At 34.5% G+C, this 22,383-nt stretch overlaps 2 protein-coding genes across 4 annotated transcripts; both read left to right on the top strand.

The window, feature by feature from the left end:
* Positions 1-9,932: 9,932 nt before the first annotated feature.
* Positions 9,933-14,100, top strand: LOC120090576 (uncharacterized). 3 transcript variants are annotated; one of them, XM_090311750.1, is made up of 5 exons: positions 9,933-10,138; positions 10,237-11,193; positions 12,442-12,798; positions 12,877-13,114; positions 13,636-14,100. In XM_090311750.1, exons 2-5 carry the CDS (start codon positions 10,257-10,259, stop codon positions 13,817-13,819), a joined length of 1,716 nt encoding a protein of 571 aa, XP_090167876.1. In that variant the 5' UTR covers positions 9,933-10,138; positions 10,237-10,256; the 3' UTR covers positions 13,820-14,100. The 3 variants fall into 3 exon arrangements, with proteins under 3 accessions (XP_090167876.1, XP_090167873.1, XP_038904233.1); XM_090311747.1 differs by having other exon boundaries at positions 12,442-12,823; positions 12,902-13,114; positions 13,636-14,043; XM_039048305.2 differs by having other exon boundaries at positions 12,442-13,114.
* Positions 14,101-18,096: 3,996 nt separating this feature from the next.
* On the top strand, positions 18,097-19,714 carry LOC120073509 (arabinogalactan protein 22-like). Its single transcript, XM_039026352.2, has 2 exons — positions 18,097-18,347; positions 19,287-19,714. The coding sequence occupies exons 1-2, from the start codon at positions 18,230-18,232 to the stop codon at positions 19,382-19,384; spliced, it is 216 nt and encodes a 71-aa protein (XP_038882280.1). The 5' UTR covers positions 18,097-18,229; the 3' UTR covers positions 19,385-19,714.
* Positions 19,715-22,383: the final 2,669 nt, after the last annotated feature.

Genomic DNA, 22,383 nt, shown 5'->3' with positions numbered 1-22,383 from the left:
TTGAACACTTCAAACTAACCCCAAGAACTGATTCTCAACTTGAATCTATTGGTTAAGGACAAGGCAAGCTTAAGGATGAACTTTATCAGGTGGATAGTGTCAGCCCGTTGATAAATAATGCACTTACCAAATCAAGGTTATCGGGTGCTAGCTCAACCACTTAGTCTTCCCTATCATCTTCTCTTCCTGTCTTCACAACCAGCCCAACCATATCCAAATTTCTTCTACACCAGCAGCTTGGATATCCATCCTCTAAAATTTTGGCAAAACTGATTAGTGGATGTAATTTGAAAATTTCTGATAATGAGAATTTCTTTTGTGAGGCATGTCAATTTGGAAAATCTCACAATCTACCCTTCTCTTCTTCTTCCTCTCATGCACAAACACCATTCGATTTAGTTCACACTGACCTATGGGGGCCTGCTCCAAAGCCATCAGCCGATGGCTTTCGTTATTATGTCTTATTTGTAGACGATTTCAGTCGATTCACATGGTTATATCCCTTAAAACAAAAGAGTGATATAGCCTTTTCCTTTCAGCACTTCCAATCTTTTGTACACACGCAATTCAACAAAACCTTCCGATTGCTACAAATGGATGGTGGCGGTGAATTTAAAGCAGCAACATACATTTGTGAGCATCTGAGTATTCAGATCAGAGTCTCTTGCCCATATACTTCAGCTCAAAACGGTGGTGCCAAGCGCAAACATCGACATGTTGTTAAAACTGGCCTCACACTCCTCGCCCAAGCCTCAATGCCTTTACATCTATGGTGGTACGCCTTTCAAACTACTACTATGTTAATTAACTCATTTCCTTCTCCTGTTCTTCAAGACAAAAGCCCCATGGAAGTTCTTCTTCACAGCATATTGGATCTCTCTTCTGTTCAGGTATTTGGTTGTGCGTGCTACCCAAATCTAAGGACATATTAGGCTCACAAGTTCGCCTTTCACAGTAATAATTGTGTCTATCTTGGACCATCACCTATTCATAAAGGATATCGTTGTTTGACCAACAACGACAAATGATTATATACCACTATGTCCAGTTCAATGAAGATGACTTTCCATTTCAGTCGGGTTTTGGATCCGACCTAACCCAAGTCCTTTCATCTCCGACTCTACCAATCACAACCTGGTTTCCTCTGCCCTAATCCTCAAATTCCCAACGTTCATCCACTATCGATCACCCACCCTCATACCTTTCAGCCTAACATCCACCCAATGTCGATTCTCAAGCCTAATCCCTACCGACCCAAACTATACCTGACCCTGATCTAATTACTTCACCACCACATTCAAACTTAAATTCACCCTACTTACCCTTCCTTTCTCCATCTTCTCCCAATCCACCACTACCTCCCCTGAACTTGTCCCTGACCCTCAATTTCGCTCTCCTGTCTCCCCAATCAACTCACCATCACCCTCACCCCAGCTGCCCCTGACGACTACTGCCTGCTCTGTCATAAATACTCACCCTATAATAACCAGGGGCAAGCCTGGTATCTTTCGACCCAAAGCTTGGGTTGCCAAACTCAACACAGATCTCTCTCAACTTGAACCCACAAATGTCTCTCAAGCTCTTGTCGTTCCATAGTGGCGGGCTGCCATGATCGAAGAACTTGATGCTCTGCACCGCACCGACATCTGGACATTAGTGTCGCCTAATCCTAATCAAAATGTAGTTGGTTGCAAATGGGTTTACCGCTTAAATCACAATGTGAATGGAGCGATTTAGAGGCACAAGGCCCGCCTGGTTGCCAAAGGTTTCCACCAATACTCTGGTCTTAACTACTTTGACACCTTCAGCCCGATTGTTAAGGCTTCCACTGTCCGAATTGTCCTCACTCTGGCAGTGTCGAATAAATGGCCTCTTCGCTAAATCGATTTCAATAATGCCTTCTTGAATGGCAAATTGAAAGAAATGGTGTATATGACCCAGCCTCCTGGTTTTGAGAGCCTATCCTGCCCACATTATATATGCAATCTCAACTGTGCAATCTATGGCCTCAAACAGGCTCCACGGGCTTGGAATGATGAACTGAAAAATTTCCTTTGCTGGTCCGGCTTCAAGGTAACACCCCTGACACCTCTCTTTTCTACATATTCACTCTCACCACCATCACTATACTACTTGTGTATGTAGACGACCTCATAATCACTGGTAGTGACACAACCCAAATAAATCACTTTGTTTCCACCTTAAACACCCAATTCTCTCTCAAAGACCTTGGCCAACTCAATCACTTCCTTGGTATCCAAATCACCTATCTACCTTCCGGTCTTCACCTCAACCAAGCTCAATACATCACAGATCTCCTATCTAAACTCAATCTTCAGAATATGAAACCTTGTCTAACCCCAACCATCCCCGATGCTCTACTCTCCCTAAATAGTGGAAATCCCCTACCTGATCCATTTACCTACCGAAGTACGATTGGTGCCCTTCAATATCTCACCAATACCAAACCAGACATCGCCTTCATTGTCAATAAGCTCAGCCAATTTCTCAAAGCCCCTACAGATATACATTGATCAGCGGTCAAACGTGTACTCCGTTATCTCGTCGGCACTCTTGATCATGGACTCACCATAAAATCCAACTCCAATCTCACCATAACTGCCTTCTCGGATGCTATTTGGGCCTCTAATCTTGATGATAGGAAATCGACCGCTGCCTATTGTCTGTACCTTGGCTCTACTCTTATTTCCTGGTCATCCAAAAAGCAATTGGCTGTTGCCAGATCGAGCACTGAGTCCAGTACAGAGCCCTTGCTCACGCCACTGCAGAAATCACTTGGGTGTGTAATCTACTCTCTGAAATTGGCTTCTCCCCAACCAGTGTCCCTATACTCTAGTGTGACACCATGGGTGTCAGAGCTTTAGTTGCCAATCCTGTTTTTCACGCGAGAATAAAGCACATCGAAATTGATGTGCACTATGTCCATGATCAAGTTCTTCAGGGCCACTTAGATGTCTGGTTCCCTCCAATGAAGAGTTGGTCGATTGCCTGACCAAAGCTCTCCCTCATGAACGATTTACATACCTTCGAAGTAAGCTCGGACAAACTGCCTTACCCTCTCGCTTGAAGGGGGATGACAAGGATAAAAGTCCAGCCCAATCAGCAGCTAACGAGGTGCCACAAGGATGCTGAGCTCAACCTCCCTGCCACCGTGGCTTTCCTCTCTCCATAACAAATCGGTTGCAACGATCGTCCTTCTCCCTGCAAAGAAAAGATTCTTTTATTCATTTTTTCATTATTCTCCCCATTGTGTGTATAAAAGGGGAGCCCCTATACAGTGTAAATATGTGGTAAAAATATATACTAAAAGCAGAAAGGGAATTAATTCTTCCGGCTGTCATCATCTTCTTCTTCCCCTTTTTTTTTTTTTTATCTATTTTTCGGTTTTTGACTTTTCTAAAGCTTGAGTGAGTATTTTATAGTGACTTTATTTGGTAAGTGTTTGCACAAAGTTTTCGGAGAAATATATTTCGTGGAGTTGAACTTGTGTTGATATAGATTTAATGTGGATATGGTTCGATCTCTAATACTTGATCCTCTGATTCTCTCTCAGTGTAATGTGTAAGCTTGACTTAAGGAAATGGAACACGTAGTCTTCTGATTATTGGGAGAATTCTCTCTAGGCCTTCTAGAGGGTAAAATTTCTGACCCACCAAAATGAAGAGAACTCCTCTATTTATAGAGTTTTTAGGTGGGCTTTGTGGGCATGGGTTTCGTTAGTCCATGGACTTGACCCCTATGCCCAACTAATTGGACTTGGATCTTATTTGACATTTGCGTCAAATTAAACATATTTTTGGCCCAATTTGACTTTAACCCAAATTATAATATTAAATTGGACCAAATTAATTTTATTCAATCCAATGATGAAAACATGTGTCATTATTGAAATTTGCCAATTAATGTTTTCAATTTCAATTTGGGACAAATTTGGGACACATGACAACTTTTAATTTGTCCCAAATTCAATTATTTGTAATTTTGTCATTAATTAGTAAATGACGTGACAATTTTGATTGGTCCAAAATTTCTCTAAGTACTCCCATTGTTTTAGAGGCATATAATCCCAAGCACAACCCTCTTGGCATCTTACCATCACTCTTACTGACTCATTTTTAACATATATCAACTCATGACCATTCCTTATCAAGTATTTGTTAAAGCAACTCTTAACTAACCTAATGTACCTAACATCATTTCTAAAGATAAATCTCTTCCTTTAACGTCGAAGTGTTAAATTCAAGATATTTTTTTTTATTGTACACTATCTTCATCAGATTGAACTAGTAAGCTCAAGTGACTGAAAGACCCACACTCCAACTCACCCAAGGTTCCATTAATAAGGTTTAACTCATTGATAAACTCCTCCATAATTTGAGACTCACAAACTTCTTCATTAATATCAACATCCTCACTATTGTTATCCTACTCTTCCTCACCTTCAACATAAATTATTCTTGATTTAAACAAGGCATCATCCTCTACACCTCCATAGTCACTCTCCACAAAATTCACTAAAGATGGTCTTCTATCACTAGTATCACTCTCTCAATCACTTTACCTTGTGTATTCTCATGCATTGAAACCTTGTGTTTTACTTTATTTAATGTCGCTTCCAAGTGCTCTTACATAGATATGGATCAAATTCACATGTTTAAAAGTCATTAACATATCTTTCAAAAAAAAAAAAAAAAAAAGAAAAGAAAACTATTAACATCTCTTGGATATCTTTATCATTCCATACAAGTCTTAACCCTCCAAAATCAATCCATGGAACTAGATAATGAATTTTAATTCTAATACACCTACCTCCATCACTATGTCCATAATTTCAGATATGGATATCATACTAAAATTATATATATCAATTTTGTGCATTTGCCCTCCAATATAAGATGTTTTTTTCATTACCATGGAAGACAAATTGCCCACATAATGTACACACACAATGAAGAGGTAGCTCATCTCTATTAAATATATGAAACATAAATTTATATTTTAAAAGAATAAAGAGTAAAAATATAAGAAACTCTATTCATTCATGGTGGAAATATAAAAAATCATGTAAGATCGCAACCTTTTCCAGTGTCGCCCCAAAAGTGCCATAAATCAAAAGAAAAATTATAATACCGAACTACTCCTATCACTAAAAAGAAGTAGCAATAGTAGTAAGTACGGGTCGATCTGCAGGGAAGCGCGATTTGTTTCGTTAAACCAATTTCCTAACTAGAGCGATAAGGGAGGGGGGGGGGGGGTTGGTATGAAAGAGATAAACGTGTGAAATATAAAAGGCAAGGGTAAATGTATTCTAGGATAAGAGTCTATCTAATTTCTAAAGTAAGAGAGAGAATCCTATGCAATTTCTATCATGAAATTCAATAATTAAATAAACATTCCATTTTGTGCATGCACAACTACTAAATCGATTTTGCTTAACTAGTTTCAACAAAGGCCAACAACCAATTAAAACCGAATCGATCTAGCGTCCTAATTACTAATCAAGATTCAAAAAGAAAACTCTAACTAAACTATATGCTCTTAATTCTATTGGGTTCGATAGTGTCCGTACAGAATAAAAGTTCCTATGCATGAAGATTGAGGATTCAATTGTGTTGACTAATTGATTGGACAACCTAATTCAATTAATCAATTTGTTCTTTGAACCTAGGTTTAAGATTCAAGTCCAGCCTATAAATCTAAGCATTCACATTCAATCCTATGCTACCGGGGTAAATTCAAGTATAAACGAATACAAGGAAACACGTGAGCTCGAAATTATTAGCAGAGATATGAAATTATGATAGGGTCGTCAATCCACCATATAAACACAAATCTAAATTACATCAAAATTCAGAGAAGGCATAGAGTTGAAGAACATCAAATTTAATTAACCACCAACACCCCTAACTTAAGATGATACATTGTCCCTAATATATCTCTAGTCTAAGCTCGATGAAAATAAAGGCAAGGGAATAGAAAACCTCCTTTATAGGCATTTTTGTGCACGATTTTTGAGGTGTGGTAGGAGGGCTTGCCTCTCAAAAGATGTTTCTTTCTTCTTTAGGGACCAAATAGAGGAGCCTGCAAAATAAAAACAAAAAGAAATCTAATCTAAAAATCAAATAAAGAAAACAGTAAACTTTTTTCACCTAGCTTCCTCTAGGAAGCGCAAAATTTAACATCAGTTACTTGACGTGACATGTCTTCTATCAAGGCACAAAGAAATACAAAAAAAAAATATTACCTTGACTTAACATCAGTTACTTGACGTGACATCAGTTACTTAACTTATGTATTTCTTTGGTCCCTTCTTAGATAAGCCAATATAGCCCGGTAAGGCTATAAGGCTCTGCATCTTTTGAAGAGAACAAGACAGGTCGAATTTGATGTTTTTCATATTAGTAAAAAAAAAAAAAGGTAAAAAGAAAGAATCAAAAGACTCAAATGACCCTAAAAAGTCAAAATAAAGAAAAGACTCAACAGACTCAGACTCGACTGACACTAACTCATAAGGAAAAGATGAACAATATTAAAAAATGTAAGAATTGTCAGGAGAAAGAATAGATCGAGGCTTGGAAGCCTTTAACTCTTTTACTTGAGTCTCCTCGAAGTGAGGCATGGGCTCACACTTAACCTTACTAACTTGTTCTAGACATGGCATAAGGTAAACATCATCATCACTGTCGAAAGGGTAAAATTCCTCCACGAGCTCAGCCTTAGTAGTATAAACGATGGAAATCTCTGAATGGTTCTTCAGTATAAGCATGAGATGTACAAATTAAGAAACAGGACCAACCTCAACAAACACGGGGGCTTGAGTCTCCAGGTGAGACTCAATAGAATCATGCACACACTGAGAAGGACTATCAGCAAGTTCATGCATTATAAAATCTAAAGTATTACCTTGACCGGTGCTCTAAGTAACCCGTTACTCAACTTGACAATCGATGCTAGTCACTTCAATGCTCAGCTCGGTAGTCTTAGAAGACTACAACAGAGACTCCTCAATTCTCCCAACTGATTCAGTAATTTGAGCAACAAGGTCACCCAGATTCTAAAATTTAGTTCTAGCTTTAGGTCTAGAATGGAAGTTATCGTATTGGAAACTCGAGAATTCTTATTGAATAAAGGAGGGTTCTTGCACAAACTCACCAGAGCAGTTAGAAAGTTCCCTAAACTAATCTTCTAATGACATACCTGAATTGGCGGAAGAAGTGCACTTCGATGTCAAGCTTGGGCTAGGAATCTCCCAAGGGGAATAGTAATCGCGCTCAGGACCATGCAAAAGTTGAGGACATGCTTCAAGTGGATGACCTTGAAACGAACATATTCGACATATCTCAAGCTCAAGCTCCTGCAATTGCCTAGCAGCCAAAACTTGAACAAGAGAGGTTAGTTTAGATATTTGATTTCTAAGCTCATTAAATTCTCTTACCTCTTGTTCTCTATGTTGAGCCGCTTGCTTCGCATGAAACGAATAATAGATATTCAAATCACCTACCATGATAAAACAAGTAGACACAAGAAAAGAAAAATATTTTTGGGAGTTTTAAAGTTTATAAGTCAAATTTAACTAAGAAAGAGATTAAATAGCTTGCCTCCCCAACAACGACGCCATTTTTTATCATAGCCTTTTTAGTGTTGTTCAATTTTCGAAAAGAACCACAAATCAAAAGAAAATTTATAATACCGAACTACTTCTATCAATATAAAGATGTAGCAATAGTGGTAAGTATGGATTGATTCACAGGGAAGCACGATTTGTTTCGTTAAGCCAGTTTCCTAACTAGAGTGATAAATGGAGGGTTTTGGTTTGAAAGAGATAAACATGTGAAACATAAAATGCAAGGGTAAATGTAATCTATGATAGGGGTTTATCTCATTTCTAGAGCAAGAGAGAGAATCCTATGTAATTTTTATCATGAGATTCAATAACTAAACAAACATTCCATTCTATGCATGCACAACTACTAAATCGATTTTGCATAACTAGTTTCTACAAAGGTTGACAACCAATTAAAACCGAATTGATCTAGCATCCTAATTATTAATCAATATTCAAAAAGTAAACCTTAACTAAACTATATGCTTTTAATTTTATTGGGTTCGATAGCGTCCATATAAAATTAAAGTTCCTATGCATGAAGAATGAGATTCAATTGTGTTGACTAATTGATTGGACAACCTAATTCAATTAATCAATTTGTTCTTTGAACCTAGGTTGAACATGCATTACTAAGATTCAAGTCCAGCCTATAAATCTAAGCATTCACATTCAATCCTCTGCTACGGGGCTAAATTCAAGCATAGACAATCACAAGGAAACGTGTGAGCTCGAAATTAACTAGTAGAGATATGCAATTATGATAGGGTCGTCAGTCTAATACATAAAAGCAAATCTAAATTACATAAAAAAAAAAAGAAGGCATAGAGTTGAAGAATATTAAATTTAGTCAAAGAAATCTCACGAAATTGAACATAGGAACTTTTGCTCAAAAAATTAGATAGGAAGTACCTAAAAAATTCATAGACAAACTCAAGATAAAGATCCGATCCATCGATTGCAACCCAAAATAAAATTTAAAACCTAAGCTAAGATGCTAAAATCTGAAGGGAGAAGGAGGAAATTGAAGCTCCACTTTGGCTTCCATGAAATCAGCCTCCTCCCTTTACCTAATTCATAAAGAAAAAATATATACCATAGGCATAGCGTTGCAACGCTAGGAAGAGTGTTGCAATGCTCTTTTCGACAGCAGCCCTCAAGCGTTGGAGTAGAGGTGCAACGCTGTGTGCGACGCTCGCTTCTGGCGAGCATGCGTGCACATATGATGCAGATGTGCTGGCTTTCGTTAATTATCGCAGGGTTGCAACGCTACCCTGTATCTTCAAGTTCTGCCTTACAGCATTGCGTTAGAGCGTTGAGTGAGGGTTGCGACACTCCAATTAGGGTCATTTTGGTCATTTCTACTCATTTGAAGTCCAGATGCTCAAATCACCTCCAAATTACTTCAAATTAATTATGTTTGACTCTAGTTGTTCGATTCTACATTCTCAATGCTTAATACCTACAAAATAAGATAATTAACATAAAGAATCCACTAACAAGCCTAAATTAAATTAGGAATTATAGCTCTTTTTTAGAGCTATCAATATACAAACTCAAAATTTCATCAAATTTTACACAAATGGTAACCAAACAACTTAGTGGTGAAGAAAAATAGATTTTACCATAACTCAAAGAAGAAAAATGTAGAAGAAACAAATTTTTGGAATTGCAGAACATACAAACCTGATAATTAAGATGTAAATTATTTGCTACAGCTGAATTTGAAATTCTCAAATCAAAGTGGTTAGTTATTGGGTGTTTTTTGCTACAGCCACTTTTAGACTTCCAGAATCATCTTCACTTCAGTCCAAAGAATTGGTTGCGTCACCTACGCAAATCCTTCGTCCCAAATTGCACAGGTATATGAACGAGATTCACCCTTATTTTAAAGTAAATCCCAACTCCAATGTAAATGTTTTTTTTTTTTTTTTTTTTAATATATGACAAGTTTGCTTTCTTTTATCTATGTGTGCTATATATAAATAACAAATTGATTTAACAAGAGGGATTGATTGCAATCAATAAAAAACGACATGGATAATCAATCATATTGAAAGTTCAAAAATGTTATTGCAACCAACTCCAAAATTAAGAGACGGTTTTTGCAATTTTCCCTTAATTTTAATAATTTTAATAACTTTTAGATTTATTAGATATATATATAAATTCGACAAAGATGGGATGGGCTTTCTGTAGGCTCAAAGATGAAATTGGGCCCTAAGAAAAGGCCCAGGCCCATTAAGTTCAAAAATCAGGAAAAAGGCGGCGATGAGTATTTCTACTTCAACAGACTCTCCAGTACGGCGGTTGGGTTCTGGGTTTATTGAGGTTCATCATCATACAGCTCTCATTTCCCGGCACAATTTGCATCTTCAAGTTCCATATTGGAAGTGTGAGCTTCTTCTTCTTCTCATTTCTTGTGCATTTTCCTTCAGATTCCTTCTTCACAGTGCTTCACCAACCATAGCATTTAAACTTCCTTTCTCTTCTTCTTCAACTCTGTGTTTTCAGGTTAGTTTCTTCATCTTTTTTTCATTTTTCTTTTCGTTTAGCATCGCATGAGTCGTTTTTATTTTTGTTTTAATGCGTTCTATGCCCTTGATTATCAGTTCCGGTGCTTGGCGTTTCAATGTCTTCGAATTTTGAAATGGCGATTGAGTCGGGTGCTGGGTTGAGTTCTTTTGATGAAGATAACCTTGAGAGTCGGAGTATATCAGAGTTAGTTTCGTTTCTACGGACGGCATTTAGGGCTAAAGATTTCGATAAAGTGGAGGAGGTTTTGGTTTCTAGAGAAGTTAAGATGAGGAAGGAGATTGAGAGCAAGAACAAAGAGTATGAGTTGCTCCAAAGCAGATATGAGTTTCTGAGACTGGACAGTCTCACTCGTGAATCCAAGGTCGAGCAAGACAAGGTTGACGTCGACCCTAAAGGATTTGAGAAGTGGAAGGAAACTTATGAGGAGTTGAAGGAGAAAGAGAGTGAGATTCAACAGCTGAAGGAACTCATTGTTAAAGTAAACGAGGATAGAGAGAAGAAAAAAAGTGATTTGGAGAAGTTTGAGGAAATGCTTGAATTGGTTAAGAAAACTCAGGAGGATGATAGATTGGCCATAGAGAAGCTTAACCACAAGAATTCAGAATTACAATCAGCAATTGAAGTGGTAAAGAAAGAAAAGCAAGACTATGAGAAGACTATAGAGGAGCTTAGGTGCAAGAATTTAAAACTAGAATGTGCAATGGAGGAGCTCAACTTCAAGAAATCAGAATTAGAAAGTGCATTAGTACTAGTCAAGAAAACAGAGGAAGATAACCGAAAAAACATAGAGGACCTCAAATGCAAGAATTCAGAATTGGAATGTGCAAAGAGGGAAGTTGAACATAATTACGAGCTATGTCGAAGGAAATTCGAGGAACTCGTGCGCCGAATCTCACAGTTGGATAATGCAAGCACAGTTGTAGAATATGGGGAGCCCATTGCTCCTAACAGAAACGACCCTTGCTTTGGTGGTTCCAGAAAATTGATTGGAAAGAGAGGAGCAGAAAATGACAAACTCGAGAATGGAACAGGTAAGCATCTGAAAGTTTCCCACTTGCATATTAAGTGAATGTGATTGATTGTCAAAAGGCTATCACATTGCCCAGTTGAAATCCACTCCACTGGCTAGAAAATTGAAAGTTTGGGAAATGCAGGCATTACAAATTTAGTTAGTATTTACAACTTGATAGAATGCTATTCTTGTATTTTAGTATTTGGGTAATTTCTCTTGTATTTTCCCCTTAATAGTTTATTACAAGTTCTCCAGTGTGAGCCCTACACCGTCACACGTATGCTATTTTGCCTATATAGGCTGGTACTATTCATCTATTCAATATACAGAGCAATATTAATTCTCTGCAATTATTTTCTTTTTTTCTAAACTCTTTATGGTATCAGAGCTACGGCTCTTCATTAGTTTCTATTGATGGCATCAGGCGAAGTTTCCTCCTCATCTCTTCCACCAGTCAGTGAACCTATTCCCTTGTCTAATCCCAACCCACCAACACCCTCTACTCCATTACCCACCCTGCTGGTTACTTGCTCGGTAGATATTTAATATGCATTACTGTGTGTATACATATGTGTCTCTGAATGAGAGTATTGACAAGGGGAATCTTGTTATTAGCTTAAACTTCGTCTATTTATTGAATAAATTGTTGCTTGGAGTTAAATCCTATGGTTACATGTAATACCTAGGTTTAATCCATGAATATATGAATGCCATTTGAGATGCTTATTTATGCAAGTCTGAGCAAAACTTGTTACAAGTTTGATCATTTCGTTTTCTCTTGAGCAGATAATGTAACCAACTATTACGTGCAAGGAATAGTAAGACTAGAATGCTTGGGATAGTTAAAGACACCCAACTCGACCTAGAAACTTGGGAGGATATGGTATTTGGTAATACTGAAAACTGGTTATAATTTTGTAGACCATTGATTAGAAAGTAAAAGATACATTTCTACTTTATTTATTGGTTTTAAGAAAATAGCTATTTTGCTATGCTCATGCATCATGTTGTGATATGACAGTAGATTAAAAAAAAAAAAAAAAAACAATTGTGTGCTTAGTTCACCTATGGCTTTGATGGTATTTTTCTCCGTATATAATTTTATGACACCATTTTGGGTGGTTGTCAATTTTCCAGACAAGATTAGTTTAGGCAAGCTAAGTTACTAACATTTAAATTTATGCATATGCACATGAAACAAATTTGGGTCTATTCAAGTATGATGCCAATTATTTCTTCACATGATCAAGGTAACTGTCCTTCCTAGGTACTGGAGGATGCGTTGTTGAGATAATTAGTGATGATGACCATGCTCCAGCGGAAAATTTATCTCGATCACAAAGAAATCAAACGAGAAAACGAGGTTCATTGTTAAATGATTGTGAAGATTATGATGCTGAAAGGGAGGATGGTGAGATGACCATTTGGCCCAGTGTAAGCAAGGGTAAGGAGTCATTGAAGAAAGTAGGGGCAATGTTTTCAACACCTCCACATGGTCGTGCAGACAAACATGCCTTGAAAATGCATTTTTCTCCTCGTACTGATGATTGCAAGAACGTCACGACTTCTTCAAGGGCTGCTGCAGTCATGTTGAGGCAATGTGCAGAGAAAGTTGGGGAACAATGTAGATCACTTGATTCTAAGTTCAAGTATGCTACATTTCGCATGGACTATTTCAATGATGAATGTTTCATTTCCTCAGATTCTAATGGTGATATCCAAAATAGATATGGCTCAAGTCATCTTAAGTCAGATCAAGGGAAGAAATGTAACAAAAAATGGGAATTGGAAGCTGAAATGCGTGCTGCATTTGCTGAAAATGATATGCTTTGCATGGAGGCTGTTTGTATTCTCTATAGACAGGCAAGTTTAATTGGAAAGCCATACAGTCCATATTTGCCTTCCAGACATAGAGGATTTAATGAGGCTGATTTGCTCAGGTATCTAATCAGTTTTTTCACCTATGCATATTTATTACATCATAAATTTTTTGTTTGATATCTTGGATTTTATGTTAGCTTCTGTAGGAATCTTGATCGATTCATTCCTAGATTTGTCTCTAAGTACTTGAAATTATTATAAAATGGTTCTAAAATAAGAAGGAAGTTTCCCTGTTTTAAAATGATTTATTCGATTATCCGCCCTGCAATTGTTGATCCCAAAAAGTATGCGCCAACTGTGTATTCTACTTTCTGTAGTGAGGAATTGGATGTTTCGAATCTCTCGACACAAGCACAAAATGTTCAGTTTTGAGCTCCCTTTACATCTCTTTCCATTGTTTTAACCTATATTCAGTTATACCTCGGTTGCATGACAAAATTTCTGTTATTTCTACTGTTTTGTACCTGTCTTTTGTGCCTATTGTTTGTACATGGGAATTTTTCATAACTTTGAGCGTTCTTGTAAAGTTAGCTGAGGCAAACTAGTGTGGCATTAAATATTCTGATCAAATTTAATCCAGGGGTTCCACATTGGCATTGTTTCTAACCAACGGAGATCCAAATGGGAGATTGAAGAAATCTGTGATGGAACTGGAGAAATTTGACATAAGTGGTCTTATTGACTGCAGAAGAATCGCCATCCAGCATTTGAAGCAATTATTTGAAATATATAAGAACAACGAAGATCAATTCATTTTTCATTAAAAAGAGGACAGGTTTGATGCAAAGATAGATCTAATGCTGAAGTCTGATTGTTGATGCATTTCGCTTCTTCCTCTTCCCTGCTAATTATCAATGTAAGATCTTTTGTCTATCCCTTTACTGTAGATAATTACATCTCTTGGTGAACACTACTGACTCAGATAGAGATGTAGACATCAATAGGGTACATAAAGAATTCAAGAACTTCCATTACAATTGTTGTTGCATGTGGTTGAGGCCAATACGATTACCATCAAATTAGTTTGTTAGAACTTAGAATTTAGAACTAGTTTTCTTCTTTTGAATCGTCCAGCAACCTTGTTTCAAAATTATTACTGCGAATAGAGAAAGCTTACTTGAATGGTAGGGAAGTTTCAGTCTGATTTGAATTGGAAAATGGTCCAGATTTCATCTCCATTACCAGTTTTGTCACTTTCTTTTTTTCTAGTTTTGGACAGTCTGTAGGGGATTTGGTGGAAAGAAAATGATGCAGCTGGTAATGATATGGAGATTTTCTCCATAATGGCCACCATGTTGTGGGAAATCCATGCCTTATTTTCTCTGTTTTTCTCCCACTTTTTTCTATTTTCGTAGTCTATGTACAAAAAAAAATGTATTTAGGTCTCCTGAAAATGACAAAGAATGTTAAATAACCATCTAAAAGAAATATTTTATATAACTACATTATGGTATGAAAAATATTATTTAAAATAGCATCTTGTTTGCCATCATTTTAAAGATTAGGGTATAAAACTTTGAACCTCGGATGAGAGGATGTTTGATTTTTTTTAATTTTTTTTTTATCATATGTGAGGTGAGGGATCGAACCTTAGATCTCATTGTACAAGTTTATGTCAGTTGAATTATATTCATGTAGGTTGATTTTATTAGTTTAGTTCATGAAGCTTGCTTGGTGTTGTATAATTTGAATTATAGAGTTTTGAACTTGTGTTGACCAATTTGATTTGAATGTCTATAGTTAAATTAGTGTATAATGTGTTGGTTATAGGGTTGTTTTTAAATATAGAAAATTGGTGAGAATATTTTCGAATATAGCAAAATATCAGTATCTATCAACTATTGATAGACTCAATATATTTAATATCAAAATGGTGACATTGATAGATACTTGTAGATATCTATCTAGCTCTATCAGAGTTCATCACTAGTCTATTAGGGTCTATCTAGGTCTATCATTGATAGATAGTAACATTTTGCTATATTTGAAAATATTTTTAATTGTTTTATTTTTGAAAATATTTCATGCTGTTTTTCCTTTGGAAATATTTTCGGTTGTTTTATCATTTAAAACAATTATCCTTAGTTATATAATTTTTTTTTTGTCATAATATTGGAGTGGAGAGTGGTATCTTTGATCTTGAGGTTGATAGTAAATTTGATTTTTTTTTTAACAAAAATTTTATGTTAGTTGAACTATTCTCATATTTGACTATAAATTTTGTTTATTTACATCTATTTGTTAATGTAGTAAGCTTATATGATAAATATATCGAGTCTACCAATATTTTGAGGTACACAAATCCCAACTATACTTAAATTAAAGTTAACTTTGTCATAATTCTAATGGGTATTGTAACATAGAAAATTTTGTCCAAATTTGGATGGTGGTTTGTAAAACATGGGAAGCATCAATAATTGTTGAAATTATTAGTTAAGCTTCATTTCATTGCAATAAGTGACAAATTGATTGACTACCAATTTAGGTGAAAGAAAAATAATCGATATTAAATTTAGCTTAGAGTCGCTCTTTTTTTTTTCCTTTTTTTGCAAATAAAATAAAAAATAAATTCACCGATGAACAAAAGAAAAAGGCAAATAATAGACTGTCAAAGGCGGCATGGGCGGCATGTGCAGAAGCAGCAGTGGGCAGGAAACATGCTGGTGGGTCCCATCTTCGCATAACGGCCGTAAACCTTTACCACATTTCCCCGTTACCGGCTTTCCCGGTTTATCTCTCTCTCTCTCTCTCTCATTTCATATATACACTTTACCGGCTTTCCCGGTTGTCTCTCTCTCATTCGATAAGGGTAATTTATTATTATTTTTTTTGGTAATTTCATTAAACTTTTTTTTTTTAAAAAAAAAACTATATATATATATATATATAAATATAAATTTTAAAATTAGTTTTTGTTTTCCCAAGTTCATTTCTTTTTCATTTTACATGTTTCTCTCGACCACTTTTCTTTTACTTTCCTCTCAATAATAACCAAAAACACAAAAACAAACAAACGAGTTCACAAACTTTTCACTTAGTATTTTTTTTTCTTTGTTTTTTTCCTTTTTGATAAAATGGTACTTCAATAAGACTAGATAAACATAAATTCTCATTAAAAGCAGAGGATACTCAACTAAGATAAGAAGAAAGCCAACAAGTCTGGTGATCTTCTAAATTAGAAGAAGGTTGAGCAACAAAATCAATTACGTACGCATCAAAGTATGAGCAACAAAATTACACACACGATTACACTTACCAAAAGAGTGTACATCAACTAGATGCGCAAAAACCAATGAGACATTCACCATGTTTTTCGTTCCAGAGATATCAATTGACAATTCATTAAGAGCACAAATGATATATGCGGAGTCGAATTCCACAATCAAAGGCTACAACGACTTTCCTCTAGGTTGGAGGAGAGAAGCTAAACCAACTATGATAGTCTCACCTTCCAAAGTTTTGATGGGCCTCCTAGAACTTTTCACTTGGTCCTTTAGTAGAGTTGATGATCATCAATCTATTGGAAAGATAAACGTATATAATTTGATTTTTATAACTCATTGATTTGTCATAAACATATTTCAAACTTTAGACCAATTAAAAATTAAATTTAAAATTTTGTGAACTAAACATGTTTTTTCACTTTAAAATGTAATTTTTCTTCAAATATTATTCTCACTAATTTATCTTTTTCTTTCTCTCTCTCTAAATTTAAGTTCATGATAACGTTTTATGGATCTCTTTCTAATTTAATTTTTCGTTGCAAATCACTAAGTTTCTTTCTATTGTTAATATACTTGACATATTGTTTTTTCTCTAGTTTTAATCACTCAAATTTTCTCGAAAATTTTCTATTTCTAAAATTGTTCTCCTAACTTTTATGTCCCTAACGTCTTTTCTATAACTCTCCATTTTCTTTCTTTAATTAATATTCTCACTTCCAACAAGATGATTATTGTTGATGCACATTTTCTAAACGACGTGGTAGTTGATGTGGTGCTTGCCAATGAGTCGTAGTCAGTGACGGAACTTGACTTGACACAAAATCTTATATTAGAGTGGTCCTTAACTACCTATACTCTAATGCTCAAATTAGTACTAGATCTAAAGTAGTGTCGAGCTAAGCAGGTGTGTAATGCGCATCTTTGGGAGAGTTTCCTTTATATGGGACGAAGAGTATCATAATTCTCTTTTTGCACCCTTTCAACTCAAAATGTACTATTGACAGGTGTTGCATCGATAATGACTCTATAACACGGGTAGCTCAACTTAACGAAGATTTTTGGAGTAGGTCAAAAATGACCTTGATATTGCTTTGTTATGTTCACATACCACGTTGTAATCCTACTAAAAGACTTGTCTTTTTTAGACAATTCTATATTGGAAGTCATTATTTTACCCCTAACAACTACATGACATGGCAGATAGAAAGAAGTGATGAAAAAGATTATAATGATATAGTATAATGATATGATAAAAAAGATTATTAGTTTTTTTTTGTTAAATCGATCTATGCTCATTTTAGTAATATTGACATTTTAGTTGATGAACCACCTTTTGAGTAAAATCGAAGGTTCATTATAATTGTAAGGTTAAAATTAAAAAAACAAATGTGCATAAAATTGACTAAAATATTAATTTAAATAATATTAAGACATCTGCTTATGTAGAGACTAAAAAATTTGGATCTCTCACTAGACATAGGTTCATCATCCATAGAAATGTAAGATAGAGAACCCAACCTCAATATTTGAGTTTGGTTGTGGCCTAGTGGCCTTGTGGGTTTCAATAGCTATATCCCCATCGAATTAAAAAAAAAAGAAAAAAATGTAATAACTTAACATGGTAATGATAACCAAAAGGAAATAATAAAAATAAGAAAAACCTAACCCTTTAAAACGGCAGTCCGTCCCCCATCGCTTGACTGCCTCTGTTTCCGTTTCAGAGATTTCCTTCAATCGTCTTCTTCATTTCTTCATTCGAGGAGGGAAAGGGAGATTCCTTTCTCTCTCTCTCCGCGACCCTCTTGAAGCCATTGGAAGAAGAAGGTCCTGAAAGCTTCTTGATCTCACAGACCCATCGCCGAGAGAGATCGACCCTTGCTACTCCATTTCTTGCCATTCTTCCCCCGAATAAAGCAGAGGAGAAATTTACCCACCACCATTCTGACTCCAATGGCGGTTTCTACGGCCTCTTTTGGATTTTTGGCTGCCGCCGCCCTCATCTTTGCCATCTTCTTGCCGGTTGCTCAGCCTCATTCCTTGGCTCCGGCACCCGCTCCCACCAGCGACGGTTAGCTCTCCTCTTAATTTCGTTCTGTTTTGCATTTCTGTTGCAGATCTGGGTGGAATGTGGATCTCTGGCTTGAAATGGGTTTTGTTTCTTTATTCTTTCTTTCCGGATTCTTTTGAGAGTTTCGGTTTCTGAGTTTACCAAATCATTTTTTTCGACTTACGTTTCTAGATTTGAGTGTTCGTTCAAGCTCAAATCTTAATCTATTTCACTTTTCCCCACATTAGTTTGAGCGTTCGTTCAAGCTTTTCGTGGATCTATTTTCCTACATGTATTCTCAATCTAGCGACAGGTCATTGACATCGATTTGCGGACCAAATGTTAGAAATGACGTATCAAAACAGCATAAAATTATTTCATAGTTTCAATGATTATTAAATGTCCCGAGAACTCGTCCTACAACATTAATTCGTAAGAATTTACTCCTAAATAGTTAACTACTATGATGGAACTATTCCTCTAAATTCTTTATCAAATTCATGTCCTTGCAATGGTCAATTATTATGCTAGCAATTATGTTAGCTATTTGTGTTGGCATGACAATTATTACTTTTACTTTTCAGAACAAAGGTGTTCATTCATGAAGTTCTTTTCTGAAAATGCCATTTTAAACTTAATTTAAGTAGTTGTTATGTTATTTGAAATGCAAAATTTTAATGTGCGTTTGGTAACTATTTTATTTTTGAAAATTAAGCTTATGGTCATTACTTCTATCCTAAATTTCTTTATTTGTTATGGTTTAAAAAACCAAGTAAGTATTCAACTATTGTACTAAAGAAATATGTAAATTATCATAAGAAATGTGGATAAAATAGACTTAGTTTTTAAAAACAAAAACAAAAAACTACATGATTATCAAACGATACATAGAAAATTAGGAATGAAATTCTTACATGTTAATGAAGTTTAAGTGGTTATGTTTGAAATGGAAATTGACAGGGACATCCATAGACCAAGGGATAGCTTATGTGTTGATGATGGTGGCATTGGCACTGACATATCTCATCCACAATGCTGATTTATCCAACACCTTCTAAAAAGATTGTATGATCAAGCATTTGTAGAACCTCTTTGATCAAAGGGGAAGGGAATTTAGTTAGAAATGCAAATGGGTTTTTGAGGGAATTTGATTCTTTTTTGCATATTGTAGTTCCTTTTGAACCTCTTTTGATCAAAGGAAAAGGGAATTTAGTTAGAAATGCAAATGGGTTTTGAGGGATTTTATTATTTTTTTAGTAGTTGCTTTGGGTGTTTCTGTTTTGGTCTTATTTATGATGATGAATGAGTCTGTTGGTGTGGTCTTGTATTGCTATGTACAGTGTCCTGATTTGGAATGAGATTTATTGGGTTATCCCTATTTTTCTTTTTTTCTTGCTTCTTCTCTTTCTTTATCTCTCTCTTATTTGAATTTTATAGAATAGTAACTGAAAAATTAACTTTGAAGTAATTGGACAAATACTCTCTTTCTAAGTTTGAAGGTTCAAATCATTATATACAAAAAAAAAAACAGAAGAAAAATAAATATTTACTTTCGATCTTTTTTAGCTTATTGGTTAAAATCTCTCATTCTTCAAATTCTTACTCCACATCTAAAATTTAATATTTCTTGAAAAGGCTAATTAGTAGTATGATTTACGAAATTATAAGCAATTTCTGGAATCTAAATATAAAAATAGTTAAAAATTACTTCTCGTCCTCGAACTTTTAATAAAGTAATTATTTAATCCATGAACTTTACTTGGTAACGATTTAATTTCTATTCTTTCAAATTTGTAACAATTTAGTTCATAAACTTCAATACATAACAAATTAGCACCTATATTTTGAAAATTGTAACAAATTTAGTCTCTATTACGAAAAACATCTTTAAAATTAAGTGTTAAATTTTATTATGTAAAGATTTAATCTTTATAATTTATAAAAAAAAAAAATGGCTTTTGATTAATTTAACAATTTACATATGTAAGAAATTTCAATAAATCTTAAAAATATTTTTCACAATAAGGATTAATTTGTTGTAAATTGTAAAATATAGGGACCAAATTGTTGTTCATCAAACTTCAAGGATTAAACCATTACAAATTTAAAAGTACAAGAACTAAATCTTTACTAATAAAAATTTAGGGATTAGATTGTTACTTTAATGAAAATTGAGGACCACGAGGGATTTGTAACCTATAAAAATTAATGTTATTATACATAAAATAATCATATTTAGGCGCAAAATAAATATGCTAAGTTTTAAGAAATAAATTTGTTAATGGGTGGGCCCAATTTTTCTTGTGGACAAAGTTGTATTTGTTTTTGTCAAGTAGAATCTTGGTGGCAATGGCCTGCATCAAATATATTAATAAGAAACAAAATTTCATATCTTTTTAGACCAAAATTAAAACCATTTTTAATGCATAAAGTGTGAAACTGAAATTTTAAAAAATTATTATACAGATTGCGAATCACTTAAAAAGGTTAGCGACCAGTTAGTATATTTTTGGGCTAAAAACTTTTTTTGCGTAACATTTTTAGCCTAAGACTTTATTGTTAATAATTTGTTTTATTTAATGTATAATATTATTTTATGAACCTTTTCATAATGATCGAAGTAGAAATATAAGACAAAATTGAAATGTGTGTTTAATAAGATATTAAATTTTTAATTTTTGTGTCTATTTGTTTGTGAATTTAAAATATTTTCAAATAGATCAAAGACCTCTTATACATAAAATTGACAATTCAAAATTTTATTAGACATAAAATTAAAAATTGAAGATTTATTAAACATAAAATTAAAAATTTAAACGCTCACTAGGGATATTTAAAAATGTATAGAGACCTATTAAATTGAAGGCTCAATACTTGTATAATATTTTTAAGTTAATAGTCATTAGAACCAAACTTTGTAATTAACCAAATATTGAATAGAAATTGTTCACTTTACTTTTTTTTATTATTATTATCATTATTTGATATAATACCTAATCAATCACGTATCCCAAGTATATAAACTATTTTGGGGTTGGTAGCACATGCTGGACCGACTGTGGCTATAATTTAGCCTCTATATATTTTATTAATAGATAAAATAGAAAACAACCTATTTTGACTCAAAAAAATTTCTCCAATTCAAAAGTAACTTCCTCGTTGAAATCTACTTTTCTTAACATTTTTTCCCCATTTTTTCGGTCTTTAAATGGAAGGATCCACCACGTAAAAATATCATTTTATCTCTCAATAAATAGTCATTCAATTGTCTTGAATATGAAATCAACCAACTTTCTTGACTGGTATATCTTAAATTAGAAACGTCAATCTTCAATTTCACATTTTTTTTTCAAGATAGAAATGTTTTAAATGGGGGATCTCAACGTCAGAGAAATAATTTTTTTCAGGGGGTCCCAAGTTCAAAGCAACAATTTCTTTCCTTTTTGAGAGATCCAAAAGTGACAGGTATGTTGAAAAATAGTCTTTTATTATTATTATTATTTTTTATAAAATGGGCAAAATGGAGCCAAAAAATTACTTTTTAAAGAAAATTTTCAGTAACCACCGAAATTCTTATTTCTTTTTCACTTATTTACGTTTAAAGGAAAATTCTTAGGTTTTAGGAGAAAGAATGGAGAGAAAATTGAAAATGAAAAATATTGCAACATGATTGAACATGAGAAAGTTATTATTGGTGTTCTGTGATTTGTCTCGTATAATTCAAAGCAGATGTCTCGTGAAGTTGTCTTTCTTGTGAAGATGACTTTGTCCAACTTTACGCAAAAGTTGAGTTGGTTCAACTTTACGAGACAACTCTTTTATTTAACTTTTGTCTCGTGAAGTTGAACCAATCAAATTGTCTCGTAAAGTTGACCAAGTTAACTTTCTCGTGTTGACTAAGTCAACTTTCTCGTAAAGTTGACTTGGTCAACTTAAGTCAACTTTCTCCTAGTTTTTTAAAATAATTTTTATACATTTTCTTTTGCGCAGTAAGTTTTCTCTTCACTTATAGAATGTCTCGCGTGTTGGTTTTCTACGGTGGTATTTGAAATAAGGA

Source organism: Benincasa hispida, chromosome 1, assembly GCF_027475165.1.
Source record: "Benincasa hispida cultivar pf3 chromosome 1, pf3_genome.v1.1, whole genome shotgun sequence".
NCBI classification, from domain to species: domain Eukaryota; kingdom Viridiplantae; phylum Streptophyta; class Magnoliopsida; order Cucurbitales; family Cucurbitaceae; genus Benincasa; species Benincasa hispida.
The sequence above is the reverse complement of the archived record's forward strand: the minus strand, read 5'-3'. Positions and strand labels throughout refer to the sequence as shown.